Source organism: Hetaerina americana, unplaced genomic scaffold, assembly GCF_022747635.1.
Source record: "Hetaerina americana unplaced genomic scaffold, ioHetAmer1.1.p SCAF_27, whole genome shotgun sequence".
Lineage (NCBI taxonomy): Eukaryota > Metazoa > Arthropoda > Insecta > Odonata > Calopterygidae > Hetaerina > Hetaerina americana.
Genome location: NW_027286841.1, coordinates 4,722,938 through 4,744,382, shown reverse-complemented (window position 1 = coordinate 4,744,382; position 21,445 = coordinate 4,722,938). Strand labels below are relative to the sequence as shown.

Genomic DNA, 21,445 nt, shown 5'->3' with positions numbered 1-21,445 from the left:
ATAAAACTTGAAGGGAAATCCTAATATTAGACTTAGCATTTTTTTCCCTCCATTCATTACAATCCTCAGGCAATGATGACTGCTCCGTTCACGTCTGAGACTTAACTCCGCTGGGAACACGAAAGCTGTCAGCGAAGCTCTTATCTTGTGTTTGCACGGATATTAATGTGCCCGGATACGATCATGAGATCAATTTTGCGGTGGGGCCGGCGGAGAGGGAGGGGCTTAGAGAGTACGTCTCCCGAGAGGAAGCTAAGGATCCGCTGCTCCCCCCCTTCCCCTCGCCCCTTCGTGTCAATTCAACGAGGCGAAAGGGAGGGTGGAAGGTGGAATGGCTGCCCTCGAGAACGCTCTGCCGCTCAACACCCTTCCCCGGAGGCTCCGTTTTGATAATCGGTCTGTTTATCGCGTCTCCGTTGGAAATAAAAGACAGTCCTGGAGAACAAAGGGCATTGCCGGATCCTCTGACGACGCTCCAGCGACATCAGACGTGCCTTCTTCGAACTGATGCCTTCATTGTTTTCTTAGAAGAGCGTTTGTTGTGCGATTCTCAGGAACTACGCAGCAGTCTCCCCGCTGAGAAGACTGAGTAAATGTTAAACTTGAGGCGCTCTCTTGGCCTGATGGTACGTGCGTGTATACATTTTCAAAACTCATAATCGAAGCACTGCCGGAGTACGATTATGGTCCATGGGATGGCCCCCATTCATGAGTTTATCAAATCGTCAGGCATGAGATATCTGTTTCCGGCATCTCTTTTTAGTGAATGGATGCTAAGAGTTAAACAATGATCAAATATAGATTCTAGATGGATCGTTACAATCAGTTTTCCCCACATCCGATGAAATTTTTCCTAGATAAGTCGAGCTATGCCGATTAATACTTGTTATGATTTTTCGTAAAAAAAGCTTATCGCAATTTCCTAAGGAATAATGGGAACTTTCGCCTCATTTTGCAATAGCTGTTTTCACAACAATTCCACGTAAGAGGTTACGTTTGAAAATTGCGATACCCTTCCATCTCTCTGAAAATACGTCATATAATATGAATTCCAGAGCACCAGATGAGGCAACCCCAGATAACCAGAGCAACTTACACCAGGAGTTGGAACAATCAAATAAATACAATTTTCTGATGTCAAATTACGATTTCAGGACACGGCGGCGCGTCGCGTCAGCATTCGATCAGAACGTCATGAAGACTGGAAATTCGACGCTATTCGGCGATCCCTCTCACATTCCCCCAACATACATCGACGACTCAAGCTAAAAAAAATGCAGTGAATCGCTTCATTTCGAAATGCAATTGAGTTGATAAAACAGTCAATGCGGCTCTTAAAAACGTTTTTATGGCGTGTACTGCTTTTCAACGGCTGCAGAAAATTAATATTTAAACGGGAAAAATCCAACGTCACCTCGGCCTACTTAAATTTACTATGACAAAGATAGCTGATACAATCCCACGCTCGCATCGCAACTCACCCCCTCTCCATTCAACCCCGTCCATCCCTCTCCCGCCCATGGAACAGCGCCTCGCGGGCCTCACTTATCCCGCAATACAATCTAATCACGTAAATAGACGCCGGGGTGGAGATGTAAATGTTGGCCAAGGGAGTTAGAGGGAGGAGAGAGGGGAGGGATGCAGGAAGGGAGGCTGGAAGAATGGTGTGAGATCAGTCTACTTGTACATAATACCCCGCAAGCCGCCGCAAGGGTGTGTGGCGGGGGAAGTTAGGTCACCACCACCTGTAAGTAGAAACAGTCATGCATGGCTCTAGATTATTTAGAGGTGCTTTTAGACGGCGCTTAGGAGTGTAACAACGTTTAGTTGTTGGGCCAATCAGAAACCTAGTTTGATCCAGAGTTCACTGTTTACAATAATAATGCATTAAGGCATCAATTTGACCCCTTAAAAGAGGCAAGTGATCTGCAAAAGCAGATGAAATATGGCCGGGAAGAATAAAGCCGCAATCATCATCTCAGCAATTACACCATAAGACAAAACCGAGAGTTAAAAAATGAACGAAAGAGGCTCCGCTCAAGAGAAGCTCTCTCTATGAATTGAGATGCGGTGATGCTCTTGATGTCGTGAGTAGCTCGCTTGCCAGTCAAAAATAAAACGCATGGGTTATTTATTCATTGGCCGTAAAAAAGTACCGAGAAGGCGGATGAGCAGAAGACAGGGAGAGAAAGGAGGCTTTTTTTGGGAGCGCTCGTTTTAGTGCCTCGCGGCACACGGCATGTTTATAGGGAAAGGCTGTAAAGCCAGGCGGCGCTGCAGGCAAGAACGCGGCGTGAAATGTGTAAACAAAGGAGCGATGAAGTTTAAAGATCGGCGCTGTGGCGCTAATAACGCGGTTTAGCGCTCTCTCGAGCTCCCAGAAGGGTCTTATAAAAGGTTTTTATGAAACATTTAACCCCCTTCTTCCGACGACCGAGAGAAAGTGGCGCCCCCCTCTGGCAGCAGGAGGGGGTGGGGCGCCACGGCGCTCAGACAAGGTTTGGCCCCCGGCCGATCAGTCGACGCGGACGCAAACTGAATGACGCCAATGATGGGGACGCGCGCGTTGCCAAAAGCGCCATTTCGACACTCTTTGTGGCGTGGGTGGGTTGAATTTCATTCAAACCCGATGAAAATCCCTCTTCATTTTCGCGAATACAAAGTGATACTAAAATCAGTAACAGCCTGAATTCAGAGACTTTTGATTCACCCTGACCACGAGTAATTTAATAATTTTATCATAATTTGTTTTCCACCTAGAAAGTATTAACTCGAGTACATCGCAGACGGGAAGCAAATATTATTTTAGCTAACTCGCTCCCGTGGTCAACCCTCTCACAAACGAGCGATGCACAATGCCAAACCTCCTTTCGGGTTCTTGCCTCATAAATTCTCCGAGGAATTTTCTTTCACAGATGGATGGCAACGTGGCCTTGGCATGCTTCAACCGAAATCAATTCAATCGATTGAAAAACTGATTTGAGGAACTTAATACGTACTTAATAGATGGCCTTAATGCTCTACAAAACTGATACGACACTAAGCAGGTAGAATTAAACTTAAAAAAGTGCGTAGTGATATCATTTTGGAAAAAGAGCAATTTCCACCCGAACGCCTTCTGCATCGGGAACACCGAAATGGATTGCGTAGACTCAATTAAATACCTAGGCGTTGCCCTCACTCACGATATCTCCTGGATGAGAAACATACTAGGGGGAATATGTGGACAAGCTAACAGAAAATTAGAATTTATTGGAAGAGTACTGGTTTGAAGTGATGAAAATGTCAAAGAGAAATGTTATCTTTGGCTGGTTAGGCCCCATTTAGAATATGCTACAAGTATGAATGTGATCCTCACGAAGTTGAATTGAGTGCCGAATTGGATCGCGGGCAGCTTAGAGGAGCTATATTAGTAAAACGTTTTAATGATAAACTTAGCGGCGCATTCAAAATATTAGAGCAGCTAGGCTGGGAATCACTCAGGAAGCGAAAGTTACATTACAGATTAAATCTCTTGCATGAATTGGAAGGGCGTCTCTTTAGCAGTGATGTTGAAAATGTATTATTACCCCCATCGTGCTACGGTAGGAAAGATCATGCTAATAAAATTTAAGATATTAAGTGTAGAACAGAGAGATTTAAGATGTCTTTTTTCCACGAACGATAAGGGATCAGGATAAAATTGTGCGACCGCGTTAGGGTCATGTTCGGGTGATAGTTAGTCTGGTGAGTATTCACACCCAGCAACACACCCTAGCGGTTGCTAGCAGGATATTAAAAAATACGAAAAAAAATGACACGCATCCATGTTGAGCAACTTCAGCGGGTTGAGTCATGTGCAACAGCATTCAAAATCCGTTAACTTGGGAGTTGCTGATTCACGAACGAGACCGTTCCCTCTCATAAGCTGAACTACTGATTTCAGTTGCGCTCTTTAAGTTCTTATTGATGCTTGCATGCCGTGTGAGCCTGAATTAAGGGGAACATGGTTCAAAAGAATTTGCCGCCCGAACCAAACGTCGCATATGCGACCTCTGTAATTATAATTCGCCTCCATTTACGATCGCTTGGCCTTTGAACAATTGACGCCAAATCTGAAACGCAGCGGATTATCGTTTGCGATACGAATTCTGGGGTCATGCAACTTCGAGGTGCATTCAAAGTGCCGACGGAGGTCATGGAAGAGATGTGGCGATGCAGTCCTAGGGGCGCCCGCGGACTCGACCGAGTGCGACCGCCAGGCTCCGAGGAGTGCTCGATTCTGACGATCGATGCGGACCCCTTCCCCCGACGCGCTAAAATCTTAATGTCGCCTTCTTTTTCACCAGTGTCTCCGGATGTAAATAATATTCCCCTTGACAACCCTTTCGAAAAGGAGTGGACCCCACCGCTGCTTCGCCCTCTCCTCGGACTGCCGCTCGCCGTGGGGGTAGCAAGAAGGTGCTCTGCGACACGCTTCCCTCGATCGAAAGGGTACAAACGGAATTGTATTTTCGATAAAAACCATCCCCCTTCTCCCCTCCTCCCGATTACCATCTCCTCTTCGCCCCTCGTTCGCGTTCCTGCGTCCCTTTGAACTCCTTCCCGTTATTCCAATCGCCATTCAAATGAAAAAACGAAAAGAATTATATTTCGAGGGCGGTCCCTCGTGCCTCACTTGACTCACTATGGGATGCATTCATTGACGCCTTTCTGAAATGGAGCAAAATGTCCGTTGTGTACTCAGTCAAAAATTGTTACGATGAGAAGACACGAACGTGACAAACCTTTTAGAGGAATAAGGCTGGGAGCCACTTGAAGAGATGCGAAGAGAACAAGCGAGACTTGTAGAAAGGTTCGGAACGAACAAGTTTAACAATGACATTGATGGCCCCACACAACAATATAGGTAGATCAGACCACAAAGATAAGATTAGGGAGATAGATTAATAAATACTCGTTCTTTCTCCGGACAATCAGGAATCACAATAGTTAGAAATCAAAGTCAAAATAGAAATAGTAAAAACATTACAATTACAAGTCAAAACAAAATTAAACGGTGCATAGACATAAGGTATATTCTTAGGTGTATATGTGTGTTTGTAGATGTATTTGCATCGTGTAAGTTATAAAGGTTTTTGCAGGAGTACATACGATTCTGTGTGTGTAGATTGGCATGCGGTTTTATTCTTAATAATGAATGGGTGGTGACCCAACTCCCCCCGCCACACGCCCTTGCGTGGTATAATGTGGGTGTAGTCATTCCATCCCTTTTTAAAACCCCGCGAAGGCAGAAGGAAAGGGAGGGAGGGTAAACCAAGAGGCCATGGCCATCATCTCGGCGTCGTCTTCGAGTGGGAAAGTGCATGGTCACTCAGCCCACTCGTCTTTCGTCGGAGGAGGTCGGTGGGAGGGCAGCAATGGGTCCGCGAACGGGACTCGAACGTGACCCTCTTAGCAACTGAATGCCCTCCTCATAATGGAGGGCACATTCCTGTCATGGCTCCGCGATATTAATTTTCCTGTATCCATCACCGATATAAAATAAATATCGAAATGGCAGCGATATATCGACATCACAATAAATATCGGACATGTAGAGTGATGTTCGCATTTATGCGATATATCGGCTTAAATGAAATGAAAAATATATGGGAATTCGTCGATATTTAGAGATATCTCACGGTCCGGATTCTAAGGCACAGGACTGCGTGGAGGCAATGTGAAAAATGGCTTAGTCCATCGTCTCTCTCCGGGTAATTACGTGAATCTGTCCGGTAACGCGTTAAATCACATTTTGGTTGAATTTTTATTCCTTTCGAAACCTCTTTCACTCGTGTGTGACACCACGGAGGATACGCCTCGTGAGCATTCAACTGTTCATAAATGCAATAGTTTGTTTCATTGCTTCCATCGCTATAAATACGTTTCCAATCAGATAATGTCGACACGTCAACCAAATGAAATGCCCGGCATTGCCGATACAGGGGTCGAAGAGCACATGGCAATCGTCTCGTTGACGGAGAGACAAGAGAAATTGTGTCTTGGACAATGCCCACGTTCACCAATCAGAGTAGCCCAATAGAAATGAGTCTCGGCCAATCCGGACCCCGGACTGTCAAAATACCGTCGCTGATTCCGGGTTAAACTAACAGGACAGTTGAATGAATTTCAATGTCTAACTATGGTTTTATTGAACCCAGCCTTAGCAGGGGGCATGTCAGAAAGAGTCGAATACTCTCTGGATTTAAATGATAGTGACGATTTGAACAATTTGGAAAATACAGAGAACTTCGGGAGATGTGGCGACGGTAACTTTCAACCGAGTCCTCCGCTGAATGTGCATTTAAATTCAAAATTTTCATAGTGTAAAAAAATTCGCGTTGACCGGGATTCGAACCCTGATCCCGGTCTAGGACCGACCGAGTAACGGACCGATCAAGATTCCGGTCCGGCACTCGGCCGGATATCAAAGGATCCGGGTTCGAATCCCAGTCAGGGTGAAATGCTATAACATTCTTAGAATTCTGCACTTTGGAAATAATTTGTCGCTCACATTGGTTTCCTAAGTTTTCGAAAATGATATCTTCGATCAAAAAGAGCGATTTGGTAGTCCGGCATAACAATGGAATCGACAATTGTTCGCAAGTCCTGGGGCGAGATTCCCGCCAACTCATAACACTCGCGCCTATTCTTTGGCGTAATTTCCGCGGTATACGACATAAATACCCCGCAAGCCACCAAAAAGGTGTGTGGCAGGGGGTCCAAGCACCGCCAGGTGAGAAAGTTGAGTGACGAGGGAGGATATGGGAGAGGAAGGGAAAAGGGAAAAAATATTTATTAAAGATATATCATATAACATGCAAATTTATGTGAATGCTGTTGGAAAACTTAATTCAAAAGAAGGGTTAATTCACCAGACAAACTAGTTGTTATTGTAAAATCTTGTATTTTGTTTGTTATTTTGTGGTTATTTGGATACAGTTTCGTGGGAAGTGGCGAGCGACACGGGGCGGGAACCTTAGGGAATACAGCTGAAAAAACGATTAGACAGATGGGTTTATATAGATTATTGAGCTAATATTTTAAATTCTGAGCACTCTCCAGAATAGCTAGAGCCTCGCCGCACGTCCGACTCTAGTAGTTTTCTTAATCCAATTCCAACGGACGCTGATTGGGGCATTCAGTATGAAGGAGATGGGAAGCCATTACTCAAGTCCATTAGCTTTACAAGCTTTATATATGCACTCTGACCGATACGTATTTCAAGTTCTATTATTTCAGAATTCATAAATAGCGAACGTAATCATTCTTCTTTTGGACCATCATCTGGTATAACAAGAAATGAATCACTCTTTTAATTTCAGCCTTCCTTCAGGACAGTGTATTTCTGCACTAAGCGATCATTTGCTCTACTCTCCAAAATCTAAAACTGATTATCCTCTGTATATTTTTAATTTATATGAGAAATCAAACTTATCGCTCTGTTGTCCTCGCAAATGGCTGCCATTCCCGACTCTGACGAAATCTTCCGGCTGAATTTCTCCCTCATAATTGCTGCGAATCACCCCATAAAAAATCTTCCATCTGCTTTTTCCGAAACCATTAAGATGCAGTGATGTTATCTACCCCGATGGCCATTTATATTTCAATTCCCTCAATGCTCTTCATATGTCGCAGTCATGAATGCCTTGGCCCAAAGCTATCCTCATCTACGTCTTCTTCCCTTTCCATGTCTAAGCATCCTGGCCTAATGTCTTTCTTTATCATATTGACCCTGTATGTATCCTATCCATCTTCCTTGAACCTTTCCTGGCTCAATTAATGAATTTTCTTGAGATATTTCTGATATGTTGAACAGATTTCCCCTTCTTACTTCCCGATAGCTTTTTAACCTTCTTGCATAGCGCACCAATTTCAATCTTCCTCTGCAACCTTTCCATATCCTCGCACTGCGTCTGCCACCACGCTTCTTTTGCTCTATTTGTTACCCTTGCCAAATTATTATTCAACTCTTTGCACGTACTTCTATCTATTTATGTGTTTGTATTCTTCCATTACCCTTTATAAACTATCGTCTTAATCATCTCGCCATAAATCCTAGGTTTCTTTGCTCTTTTCCTATTTCCTCTTCCCACAGTTTCCTTTGCGGCATTTGGTGTCTCTTTTTTGATAATTTCCCATCTCTCGTCCAGTGTACCTACCTCCCTCTTCTCATTCATATTTTATTATACTTGCCCCTGGTGCTGTTTATTTCCGTCCCATTCAGTGCTTTTACATTCCGTTTCCACATCCGTCTTTCCTGTTTCATCCTCTGGAATTGGACACTACTCTTCATTGTTAATAAAATATGAACCCTCATTCGCTCCTGAGAAACTGAGAATTGATTATAATTCCTAACTGTTATCCTAGTCTTAACTGATATCTCTCTTGAGTCCCCGAGAATGTTTCACCAATGCCTGCGCTTACTGTGGTGTTTAAACCAAGTGTCCGTTGTGATTATAGCGTTTCTCCGGCAGAACTCTATCCCTCACGGTCATTCCTTGTTCCTATACCGTAGTTCCCTGTCACATTCCCGATTCTCCCTTCGCTCAACCCCTTATTCCAATCCCACATAACTATCAAATGTTTCCTCACGGGGACCAACGCAATTATCTCCCCTGATTGGCCGTTTACCCATTCTATTTCTGTCCCATGTGGTTGCTTGTTGGCAGGTAGACTCGAATAGTGATACAATTCGTTAATTCACCTCTACTTATTACTTGTATATTCTACGAGTGTAATTTACCTCCTCTGCGTTCAACTACGCTTCTGTCTACCTTCTGTTTCAATATTATTGCCAACCCTCGTCCGATCGCTTATCCTCCGCTCTATCTATATTAACCTATTTCGCTAATGTCCCACTGATCTGCGCTATCCTTTTCACCTCAACTCGCACAGTCCTAATCCATTCACCCTCTCCCCTCCCTCCATCTTTCACCTTATAATTTCCAGTTTCCTTGCCCTCACCATCGTCCCTATCTCCTGTCTCAATAGTCTAACTGCATCAGCCCTCTTTCTTGTCTTCATCTCCTGTCGATTCCGCTTTTCATGCATTTCACGTGATGGAGACCACGGAAGACTTTACTTTCCCGCTGTCAGGCATAGCGCATGGACCAGGCAGCCGGGTCCTCTATATTTCAGGACTAATATAATTTTGCCGATTCTATTTTCTTGGGATAAACAATCGAGGTGACTTTCCGTTGCCTCCCTCGATAGTGTTTTTAATGTAACACCATACGCGAAAGAAACGGACTGCCTTCCGTTTTGACTCCTACCCATCATCCTGGAGCTAAAAACTCATCGCTCCCGCCCGCACAGCTCTAGAGATCGTCAGAAACCACTCGCTCTTCCTCAGCGTCAAGGTTTTGGCCCACGAGAATGGATGCTTTATCTATTTAAGGTCTAGTTATGTGCTGATCGTAGCTGGTCAGTGTTTATTTACTTTGATCGTACTCCCGCATCTACTTCCCTTTTCTCCCCGGCGAGGGTATTCAGTTTGGATTTGCCACACTCGCCAAGGGGAATGCCAATAATTTATAAATGCTAGTGCCGCATATCGTCCAACCAACGTCGTGGAATCGGACGCTTGTGTTCCCGCACCCGCGCACAGAATTCGCGTTTCCCTCCACCGGCGTGGAGGACTCACGCGGCGAAATTTCAGAATACCGAGCTCCGACAATTCTAAAAAGAAACTCGACCCAGCTGCCGTGAGTCGTGACGCCACGGTGCCATGCGATGATGAATGATGACGCCGAGGCTGTACCGGGGCAAATGTCGAACGCCACTGACCTTGGAGATGGGCAGCACGGCTTGCACGTCGTCCTTCTGAATCTCCAGCCTCGTGGCCAACTTCCTCCGCTCCTCACCGCCGACGGGGATGACCCCGTCGCCGCCCGCGTGGTACGGGTGCCCGCCGACCCGGTGGTGGAGGGCCATGGAGGGCCTGAGGGCCGCGCCGCGACCCCCGGCTCCCGAGAGATCGATGGGGCCGGATGGGTAGGAGGAGGAGCCGGGCGCTGTGTCCCGGACGAACCGGACGCCCCACACGATCTTGCCGCCCTCCCACAGGGCCGCCGCTTCGTCCACCTCCAGAAGCCACGAGAACACCTCCTCCACACTGTGGAGGCAAAGGGTGGGGGGAGAGAAAGAGAGTGAGTGTGGAGTCCCATCCTTCGAACAACAGAGTCTCCAGCACCACTGCAAGTTATGCACCAGGACTTGACGATTGGTGTCGACGGAACTGGAGCACTCGGGGATACACCAGAGGATCCCATCGCTCTGGAAATTTATGAATTGTTTGAAAATTCAAATAATGTCGTTAATTCCTCTGGAAGGACAAAATAATCCTCAAAATGTTATTCCGATACAAGGATTGTTGGTGACCAGTCGCTAAAACGTAGCGCGACTAATGTTGTTAATATTTTAATCAAAGTCCGCAAAATTTTATATTTAATGCTATCATCGATTGTAAGCGAAAGGATATGATAACACTCCCGAATGAGGAGGAAATTCCTTGAAACATCAGATGACGTCAAATATAGGAAGTTTGGAAAGGACATTATCTCAATATAATCTCTCAGGACTATTATACTTTTCAGTAAAACTGGTATACCGGTTAATATAGGTTTTTGGTAACTATCAAATAAGTGTCTTGTCTCTCATGACTAAACTCAGCCCACAAACATCCTAATCTACAACAAGCCCCTCTTCAATATTGATTATTTCCTTCCTTCCGTTCAACACCCTCATCCTATTCCTGCCCCTGCCCTCGTTTGCCTCACATTCTCCCCTCTATCACGTTCTTCAACATCCCACTGACGATTAATTTGCTCAGCGTCCATTTTTCCTGTCTTCTTCTGATTTCTCCCAACAACCCCCTCTCCTCCCACACCATATCCACCAGCAATTTCTCATTTGTTTTCCTTTCGGTCCACTTCACCTTCTCCATACTTCCCCACACCCACATTTCAAAAGCCTCTAATATACTTCTATCCTCCTGCTTCAATGACCACGTTTCCGCGCCGTACATAGCTACGCCCCATATCAAAGTTTTAACCAGCCTTTTCTTAACATCCTTACTCAGCGTCCCCGTCATCAACTCCCTCCTCCTTGTGAAAGCCTCTTTGCCTAGCGAAATTCTTCTCCTTCCGTCCCTTCCAATTTGACCATTTTGGTCCATAACACTTTCGAGATACGTAAACTGTTCAAGCTGCTCTAGCCCTCACATTTTAAAGTTTTATTTTCTATTTCTCAAAACATTAGATCTGATCGCGTTGTCAAAACCGAAAATGGTTTTTAACATTTTTTTGTAGACTTTGTTCCCATCCCTTTTCCTTGTATCTATATCTATGTGAGTGAACGTGTTTGCCATTTGGCGGATTTTCGCGGTTGAATGAATGTGTGCGTACGTGTATTTTGCGTACACACTCATAGATGCAGGCATAGGAAAAGGGATAGGGACACACACAAAGGGCACAGACACAAAGGGCAAAAACACAGGAGAGGTGGGGAAGGCGGAATCGAGTAGATCACATGTGTGAAATATTTCCTTGACCGAGACTTAAACATCGGGTCTTTCGACTTGCCGATGCCCTAACTATCGATGGCCGATGCTCTAACCATATGAACTATCGAGGAAATGTAATTTACACTTAAATCTGCGGGAGGTTTATGCAAACAAGTGCCCAGATTCTTTGGCCATGTCTGTATCCACTAAAATGAATATTTGTGCGCCATATGGCGGGGTTTTTGTGTTCGAATGTAAAGGAGAACCGGCAAACCTCAGGGAAAATCCTTATATCTTAATTTTAGTGTTTTCTTGACACATACACGACGAATTAGGAATTATTTCATGAAAGTATAAAAGGATCGTATCTTTTGATGAACGTATTGTTTGGGAGAGTTCTTTTACCAAATATCTCCGTGATGACGGAAGAAATAAAGCAGACATCGCCTCGCTCCACATCGCTATCGTCCACAATGGTGGCACTATGCCGGCGTACTAACCGTATTTGGTTCCCAGCACCGTAATTCCTCGGCGTAAGGATACCCGCGGCCCACTTCTTCTTGCCTCCACCCGAGTGGTGTCCGTGGTGCGCGTGGTGCTGGCCGCCGCGTCCCCTGGGCGCAAGCACGGCGCCCCCAAACTGGGACTCCTCGCCACTGGCGTCCCCGGCAGCTTCCTGACCCCCGGCCGCATCCTTACGGAACGCCGTCACTGTCGCCACCGTCTGCTTCGGGCTCAGCTCCACACTCACCGTCCACCGGCGACCGCTGCTCGCCTCCGCGCCCAAGATGCGGACGCCGCTCTTCACACGGGCCCTGGGGGGCAGAAGGAAGGGAAACCGGGTCCGTGAAATACTTAGTTAATTCCTCGGCGGTAAGGGGAGGGCCAGGGAAAAGGCCCCAGGCGTGACATAGCTCTGCTAGCATGATTAAACTTAGCAAAACTCCTCATCACTGGTACGTGGATGTGTTGCAAGACAGGCTTCGCCACGTACATTAGGAGCGTCTCAAATACCGCCGTTTGGCACCACCTGCCTAACATTTACTGTCCCGGATTGATGCTGAAGGCATGTAGGTACTTGTGCCTCGAGCATTATCATGTTTCTGGCATCTGTAATATTACTTCGTGGTTTTGATAATTTACAGTGCTCGACATCATAAGCTAATCATGAATGTGATGCACAATAATCTGAAGATATTAATTCGAAGGTAATTAGCCAAGCATTCCATAGGTTATCAGTTATAAAATTGACGCAAAACAGCTCATTGTTGAATAAGATTATTATTGCGGCATCTCCCGCAGTTTCTTTGGAAAACGATTATTATTATTCGTATCGATAATCTACCGGTTTAGGTTTTTTCATCGACACAAGCTACAAACGATAAAGCGACAATTCCCTTGTCTCTCTTAACAGAACACAACCCGACATCCAACCTTACAATGGGCTGAAGTCAGATCTGGTGCTTTCCCGGCATATATTCTTGATGAAGTATTCTCGGGTCTTCCACCGGGTCAGGGGTTCCATGTTAGCCGACGTTTCGATGCCCGACTCGTGCATCGTCGATGATGAATCATCCCTGAAGACGATGCACGAGTCGGGCATCAAAACGTCGGCCAACATGGAATCCCTGACCCGTTGGGGGACCCGAGAGAACTTCACCATTTACAATAGGGCTCTCTTCAATTCTGCATACTTCCTTCACCCCTTCATCCCGTCCAGCATCCCTATCCTACTCCTGGTCCTTCCTCGCATGCCTAACGTTCTTCCCTCTAACGCGGTGTTCGACATCGCATTTCCAGCATCCTTCTCCACACCCACTTTTCAAAAAACTCCAATCTGCACCTATCATCCTGCTTCAATGAACATCTCTCTGCGCCATTCGCAACTACGGTCCATATCAACGTTTTGACAAGTCCTTTCTTAATATCCTTACTCAACGTCCCTTTCATCAGTTTATTCTTCGTTGCGCAATACTAATGCAATTCTTCTCCTTTTAATTCACCCAATCTAGTCCAAAACACTTCCGAGATAGGTAAATGAGAAACTGTTCCACCTGCTCTAGTTTTAGCCCCCTTCATTTTAACATTTAGCTTATCTTTCCTCTTCCACCATAAAAACCGCTTAAACTTTGCTTGATTCGAATTTATTCTCATCTCATCTTTATTGAACTGACTTCCCAATGCACTCAGCAATGCTTGCAACTTCTTACTTGACTGTAAAACAAAACCTTGGTCATCAGCAATCGTAACTGATTGTACGAATTCCCCGACAACTTGCATTCGCACTTTCAGTTTTTCCAACTTTTCGCTTCTCAAATCAATTGCAAAATTCTATTCTGCGACAATTACATTTTTTTGGTTTTTACAAATTGCTTGGCTTGTTTACAAATCTCTCTTCAGAGAATGAGTCCATTAATGGTGGCGGCAACCCCAACTGAAGAATCCTTCGCGCAATTATTTTTCGAGTCCAGTACGACAAACAAGGAACGATCCAGCGTTAACTCTTCCCCACATTAAAATTGAAGGATGGAATCTCGTTGGTCGTAGAACCTTAAATGGAAGTTTAAGACTTCGGAGGGCCTTCTTCGCGGCTTACTGCTTAACTGGACAAATTTAAGAACTCTCACGTTTGTGCGTATGTAACATGTGAATTTGTTTCAAAGTCAGACACCCTTACATTGAATGAAAGTTGAATTTAAATATATCCCATGTTGATTACACATACCTGGCAGTCGAAGATTACTCAAACACAGACTAATGATGAATATTTATAATTTTCACGTAAGGTGAAATAAAGACGACCGCCGGCAAAAGGACATCGGAAGAGAACAAAAAGTGTGTCGACCAATGATTGGTATCAATTAGAGTAGAATTGAATTGGTGTTGCCCAAATATATAGAGTTTAATATCCGCTCTCCGTTCGCCATTTGGTTTGGTACGATGCTGAGAGAGACGATAATACCTATTACAATGCATGGGAAAATTTGATATTGCTCATTGGACGTTAAAATGAACCGAGTCACTTTTCACGCATCAGTGATATTTTCCCAAAAATAATCCGCCGTAAATACTCCAATTTTTTTCCCCCGCACGGGTTTTATTCCATTGGGATGCGCTCAATTCTGTTAATCTCCCTTGCTGAGGTAACGGGAATTTGAAGCGTATGTCCTTTCGGAAGAACTGTTTCCGTTGAAGCGGGAATGGAGTTAATGGACCACCAATCATTCATCCGCTCATTTCAAAACCAGTGAAGGACTTGTTGGAAACCATTCCCCCCTCGACTTCACGCCAGATTACTCGTACTTGGCGGCCCCCGTTTTCGTTTGACCCCCGCTCGGGTGCCAACGTCGAAGTACTCTCGGTGCGTGCGCGACTTGCTCCCTCTAAGAGCGAATCCTTGGAACGAAGAAATCCCTGTGATTGTCGCTAAGATGGAGAAAAGAGATGAAGTTGGCTTAAGTCAGGGATCGCGTTCTCGGACTTTCTTCTAACATCTTTGGTCGTTTAACCCAGGGATGCAAAATAATTCACCGGAGGAATGCGATTTCTTGAATGAAAGAAGTCCACATGACACACTAGAGTGACCTGAAGGTCACTTCTATTGCCGTGCTGCCTGGTCGGAATAAATTCCATCTGCGTGAAATACGGAATGACCAACTGAGGGAAGTGGTTTGGCGGTACTGCAGTGGAATTTATAGGTTCGGGATAAGTGAATCACTATGCCGTTCAATTCTCCAATTGGTCCAATTTGCGATGCGGACACAATGACGCCTCTTCCAGCATCTCTTGGTTTTAACCCATCTCATTCAATTTAATTCGTGCGGGATCACCGGTTTGTTTGCCACGGCTACTGCCGGTGACCCGTGGAAAGTCGCGAAAGGAATTTCAAGGCTGGGAATCGAGTCAGTTCAGGCGAACAGGCGCCTTTTCTCGCCACAAGGAGACTTGGCGCCGGATATAGAAACGTCATTCAAAATACAATGCATTGGCGAAATTTGTCTTCTTGTATTCTGCGAGTTGACGGGACATATATACATTTATGTATATATATATATAAATATATATATAAATATAAATATATATATATATATATATATATATATATATATATATATATATATATATATATATATATGTATATATACTGACCGGAGGGTCCCAGGTTCGATTCCCGGGCAGGCAATCTGGGCACCTACAGCTCCACCCAAGCTATGTGATTTTTCGGGTACCAGATCTTCCTGGGAAACCATAACCGGCACAGGGAAAGGAACTGGCCCCCCTACCCTGATGTGTGAATTTTCACACGTCGTATAGGGCTTAGTACTGGGTGAACTCTACCATCACCTACTAAACCGACCTTCGGGTTGATTACTGTGTTTATGGTAATAGATATATATGTATATATATATATATATATATATATATATATATATATATATATATATATATATACACGTGGTCCTTGAAATAAAATTCAATCACCATCCTTGATCATCCTCCTTATTCGCCAGATCTCGCCCCCTGCGACTTTTTCCTTCTCCCAAAATGCAAATTTATGATGACAAGACATCACAGGGAAGATTGGGAGACGAGGGAATACTATGGATGGGAAGAAAGGATTAAATAGCAGGGCACTTGTAGTTGGTGGTTGCTTGTTGGGAGGAAGGTGTAATTATTAAAAAAAATAATTGCATTACTTTTGGAAGGAACCCTATACGTGGCCGAAGATCGACACATTGATTTGTTTGCTCCGTTGATTTCGAAAAAAGCATTCGGTCCTGATTCATTTTTTCGATTTTTTTTACTATTTTTAATAACTCAGAAATTTTAGACGTTTTCCAAAACCAGTTTTCGAGAGAATTTGTTACTATAAAAGCTCAAAGAAACGACATCTATTTAATTGAATATGATGTGGAGTCAATTTCCGCATTAAGCGTTAAATATAATTACTGAGCAGACATTTGATATTTCGCAAAATATTTTCTTTTTTTGCACGGTGTTTTCGAGGATTTAAACTCTAATTCAGATATTATAATCAGGTGCTTCATTGAAATGTTCCTTTCGCCTGAACTGAGGCGTCAGCCGAGACGTAGTATGCAATGCTACAGGAGGCGCGCGGAGAGCCTGTTACAACAAATATAGTAAATCCAGAAGAAGGTTTTAAAGTATTTAAAGAGTGGAGTCAATCTATTTGAAAGGCATGTGGACCTAGAGCTCTTGTGAGGGAAGATCATTGAAGAGCTCAATCGGAAATACTGGCAATTTCATTGGGTGCCGCCACACCACGGATTAGTGACTCTGAAATGCGAATGAGACGTGTTTCTGTGCGGTGTACTCAAAGACCCCTCGTATGCGATCAACAGGGCGTCCGAATGCAGGTTATCTCGCAGCTAGAATTGATGTTACTGGAGGATGAGGGGTTAAGTTTCTTCCAAAGTCATCACTGCAGATGAGACTCGGTTACATCATATTTATATCCTGAAGGTAAACAGCAAAGCTGAGTAATCAACCTACAGCATCACCAAAGTAATAAAATCAAAGTGGTGTCTTATATTAAAAAATTTACGGTCACGTCATTTCTCAATATTCACGGAATGGGGCGTCAACATGTCGTCCTAGCACGCAAAATTCTTAATTTCCTTGACATATTTCCCGACCGGTTTAACGGCGCTGCCATGGAAAGTCGCGTCACAATAAAATCATGCGGATTACTTTCATAAAGAACCATGCAAGTGTGTAATATCTGATGGGGACTACTTCGATGAGTAAAGGCATGTTGTGTAACAAATTTTCCATCCATTATGAGTTCTCGTTCACTGTAAATTCTCCTTTGGAAGGGGATGCAAATCACGAGGACCGTGGATTTGAAACGGTGTTCTAGTCTCTATCATCCAATAGGGTACTGCATGAACACATATCCACACGCAATGGTTCACCACTTCACTGAAGTCTGTCAGTGAAGTAAGGAGGGAGTGGAAAGTACTACCGAGAAAGCCTATCAACATTGGAAATCAGAGATGTAAATGTCAGGGTTTGGAAAAAAAAGTCAACCGAGGTTGACTACATACGTATGTACTCATGCCATGAAAAGGTTTGGTAGGTCGGACGACCGAGGAATGTCTTCGTAAATTTGTGTTTAAATTTCATTGACTCTTCCGCTTTGTGACTGTTATTGTCAGTAGCTTGTCCGCCAAAGATGAAACTCAGGAAATAACTCGAAAGTCTAAAAAAATAAGTATCCCAATGGTTGACTTTATCAGAATAATATTTCATTTTCTAATTCTGACCATCTTGGAATATGAGCTGTGGGTGTATAGGCTAAAAATATTGGTTTTACAGTTGTAAGACGTCCAATTTCGATGGAGAGCAGATATTATTATTGACTTATAAACCTGTGGAAATATTAAACGTGCTCAGCATGCATGTGCAATGTTCTATTCAAAGGTAATGCTTAAAATTTTTCATAAGGACCATCAGTATAATTGCACAAGGGAGTTTTCCATAAAGAGGTTTATCGACCTGGAAAGTTGAAAATAATTTTCTGGCGAATTCACATTCAATAAAATTTGTTTATTCTCATTAAAGGAAGCTTTATTAGAAATTTTACGTATAAGTACACGAGTGAAATCATACATCCAAGAAAATCAAGTTTAATAATCCCAAAAAGTTTAAAAGATCGATGTAATATGAAGTGTTGCATCAATTAAATTCTTCTCTCTTTGGTGAATTTTTTCTCGGGAGCTCGGGAAATTCCAAATTTTTAATTTAGAATGGACTATAAACACCTGTTGCAGGATTTGTTAATTAAGGTGAGTGTCCAAGACTCCTACATGATTAAAGCTGTGCTGCCTAGATTTCGAGAGAGATTTTGAAAGAGGAAGAATTGGATTGCTGACTATCCTCACGCCTACTGCAAGATAAATATATTATTATTATTAGGTTCTCTACCGGTCAAGATAGGTTTTTGGATGGACATAATTACTACTTAAATAATTTGTGACCCCTAGCAAAACACAACATCCTACTCTACATCAGGCCCCTCTTCAGCTCTGAGTACTTCCTTCATCCCGTCCAACATCCCTATCCTGTTCCTTCCCTTTCCTCGTCTGCCTAACATTCATCCTTACTCAACGTCCCTGTCATCAACTCCCTCCTCCTTGAGAAAGCCTCTTTGCCTAGCGCAATTCTTTTACTTACGTCCCTACCACTTTGACCGTTGGTCCAAAACACTACCGAGATACGTAAACTGTTCTACCCGCTCTAGATTTTTCCCTCCTATCTTAATGTTTAGCTTAGCCTTTTTATTTCTAGAATATCGCTTAACCTTTGTTTTATTGATATTGATTCTCGTCCTATTCCTGTCGCACTGAATTTCCAATTCACTAAGCAATGCTTGCAACCTTTGGCTGACTGAATAACTAAAGCTTGGTCATCAGCAAACCTAACTGACTTTACGGGTTCCCCGCCCGCTTTCATTCCTACCTCCAGTTCTTCCCATGCCTCTTTAATCATTTCCTCTGCATACAGGTTGAACAGCAATGGTGATAATGGGCACCCTGTCTAACACCTCTTCCTAACACTGCCCATCCGGACTTCCCGTTCCTCATTTGCACCTGAGCAGTCTAACACATGTGCAGGTTGCGGATTAGCCTCCTTTCCCTGCAATCTATTCCTATTTTCTGCAATATACTCATTAGTTTTTCCCAATTCACTCTATCAAACGCTTTTTCGAAATCTACGAAACAGGCAAATACCTTCTGGTTCTTTTCCATATCCATCTCGATTAATAATCTCATTACTACAATGGCATCACGCGTACCTCTCCCCTTCCTAAACCCAAACTGATCATCCCCTAAGTAATCATTTGCCCTACTGTCTATCCTTTTGTTTATGATCCTGAGAAAAACTTTAGCTGCGTGGGATATCAAACTAATTGTCCTATAGTCCTCACATGACGTGGCCTTTACCTTTTTCGGAATAGGAACTAAAACTGATCTCACAAAGTCTTCCGGCCAGATTCATTCCTCATAAATACTACGGATCAGCCCATATAGCCTCTTCCTCCCACATTTTCCTAAACATTTCAATAGTTCCGCGGGAATATTATCCACCCTCACGTCCTTATTTAGTTTCATCTCCCTCAACGCCCCCTCTATTTCCTCCTCGAGTACGCCTGGACCTAAGCTATCTTTCTCTACGTCATGTTCCTTTTCTATGTCTAACATTGTTGGTCTAAGTGGTGCGAGTGAGGAACGGGGAGTCCGGATGGGCAGTGTTAGGAAGAGGTGTTAGACAGGGTTGCCCATTATCACCGGTGCTGTTCAACTTGCATGTGGAGGAAATGATAAAAGAGGCATGGGAAGAACTGGAGGTAGGAATGAAAGTGGGCGGAGAATCCGTAAAATCAGTTAGGTTTGCTGATGACCAAGCTTTAGTTTGTCAGTCAGCCAAAGGGTTGCAAGCATTCCTAAGTGAATTGGAAACTCAGTGCGACAGGTATGGAATGAGAATCAATATTAATAAAACAAAGGTTATGCGATTTTCTAGAAAGAAAAAGGCTAAGCTAAACATTAAGATAGGAGGGAAAAATCTAGAGTGGGTAGAACAGTTTACGTATCTCGGAAGTGTTTTGGACCAACACGGTCAAAGTGGTAGGGACGTAAGGAAAAGAATTGCGCCAGGCAAAGAGGCTTTCTCAAGGAGGAGGGAGTTGATGACAGGGACGTTGAGTAAGGATGTTAAGAAAAGACTCGTAAAAACTTTGATATGGAGCGTAGCTATGTACCGTGCGGAAACGTGGTCATTGAAGCAGGAGGATATGCGTAGACTGGAGGCTTTTGAAATGTGGGTTTGGAGAAGAATGGAGAAGGTGAAATGGACTGAGAAGAAAACAAATGAGGAAGTACTTGGTATGGTGGGCGAAGAGAGGGGTTTCTTGGGAGCAATCCTTTGGAGGCAGGAAAAGTGGTTGAAGGGGGTATTGACCGGCAGTGGGATGTTGAAGACTGTAATTGAGGAGATTTTTACACTCTGAGATTGTTGAATTGAACTGCTCGTTATTACTCAAGCGAAGAATAGCCCAAGCTGAGAACGCATTCACGAAGGAGAGGCAATTGCCATGTTAAAAGGACCCAAGGCTGGAAACAAGGAAGCGATTCGCCAAGACTTACATGTGGAGCATGGCGCTCCATGGTTCCGAGACTTGGAGCATTGGAAATGTGGACCAGCGAAGAATAGAGTCTTTGAAACATGGTGCTGGAAGAAAATGCTGAATATTGAATGGACAGACAAAGTAAGGAACGATGAAGTATACATAGAAGAGCAGAAGAGAATAGGACCACATGGAGAACTCTACGGCAAAGAAGAAATACCATGGATTGGGCACACATTGAGGTGCAATGCATTGATTAGGAATAGAATGGAAGGAAAATAGAATGGAAGACTCCATGAGGAAGGCCACGGGACATGTACATGGGGCAAATTAAGAAGACGTGAAACAGAGAGGGTATCAAGGATTGAGGGAACTGACATTAAATAGAGTAGAATGGAGGGCTGCAGCGAACCAATCCTAGAATTGAAATACTGATCACGTAGATGATGTACGATATGCATTTGGGTGTGATTCCTAGACGCACACCCTCATTTCGATTAGATCTCAAGATTTACAACCCTCAGCTACGTGACGAGGTAAATAGTTCGCAACAGTCGGGAGGCTTTTTTATTATTATTGGTGCTGTTTTTAATTTGACTTCATCATTAATTGCAATTCATTACTGTATTTAAAAAAGAAGAAAGTGTTGCATAGAAAAATTACTCGTGAAAAAGTGAACGGAACACCAATTTTCGAAGGAAAATTAGCGTCCTTAGAGTTAAGAAGCTCAACCCTGCCCCCGCTGCCCCCTTCGTCCAACCATAGGT

The 21,445-nt window shown here is 43.9% G+C and overlaps 1 protein-coding gene across 1 annotated transcript in view; it reads right to left on the bottom strand.

Moving 5' to 3' along the window:
• dtn (transmembrane protein 132C dtn) overlaps positions 1-21,445 on the bottom strand; it is a 577,141-nt gene that overhangs the window by 41,061 nt on the left and 514,635 nt on the right. Inside the window, exons 3-4 of the mRNA XM_071586857.1 lie at positions 12,028-12,342; positions 9,811-10,138 (exon numbers count right to left, since the gene is read on the bottom strand). Coding sequence (XP_071442958.1) covers positions 9,811-10,138; positions 12,028-12,342 — 643 coding nt within the window. The remainder of the gene's footprint in view (positions 1-9,810; positions 10,139-12,027; positions 12,343-21,445) is intronic.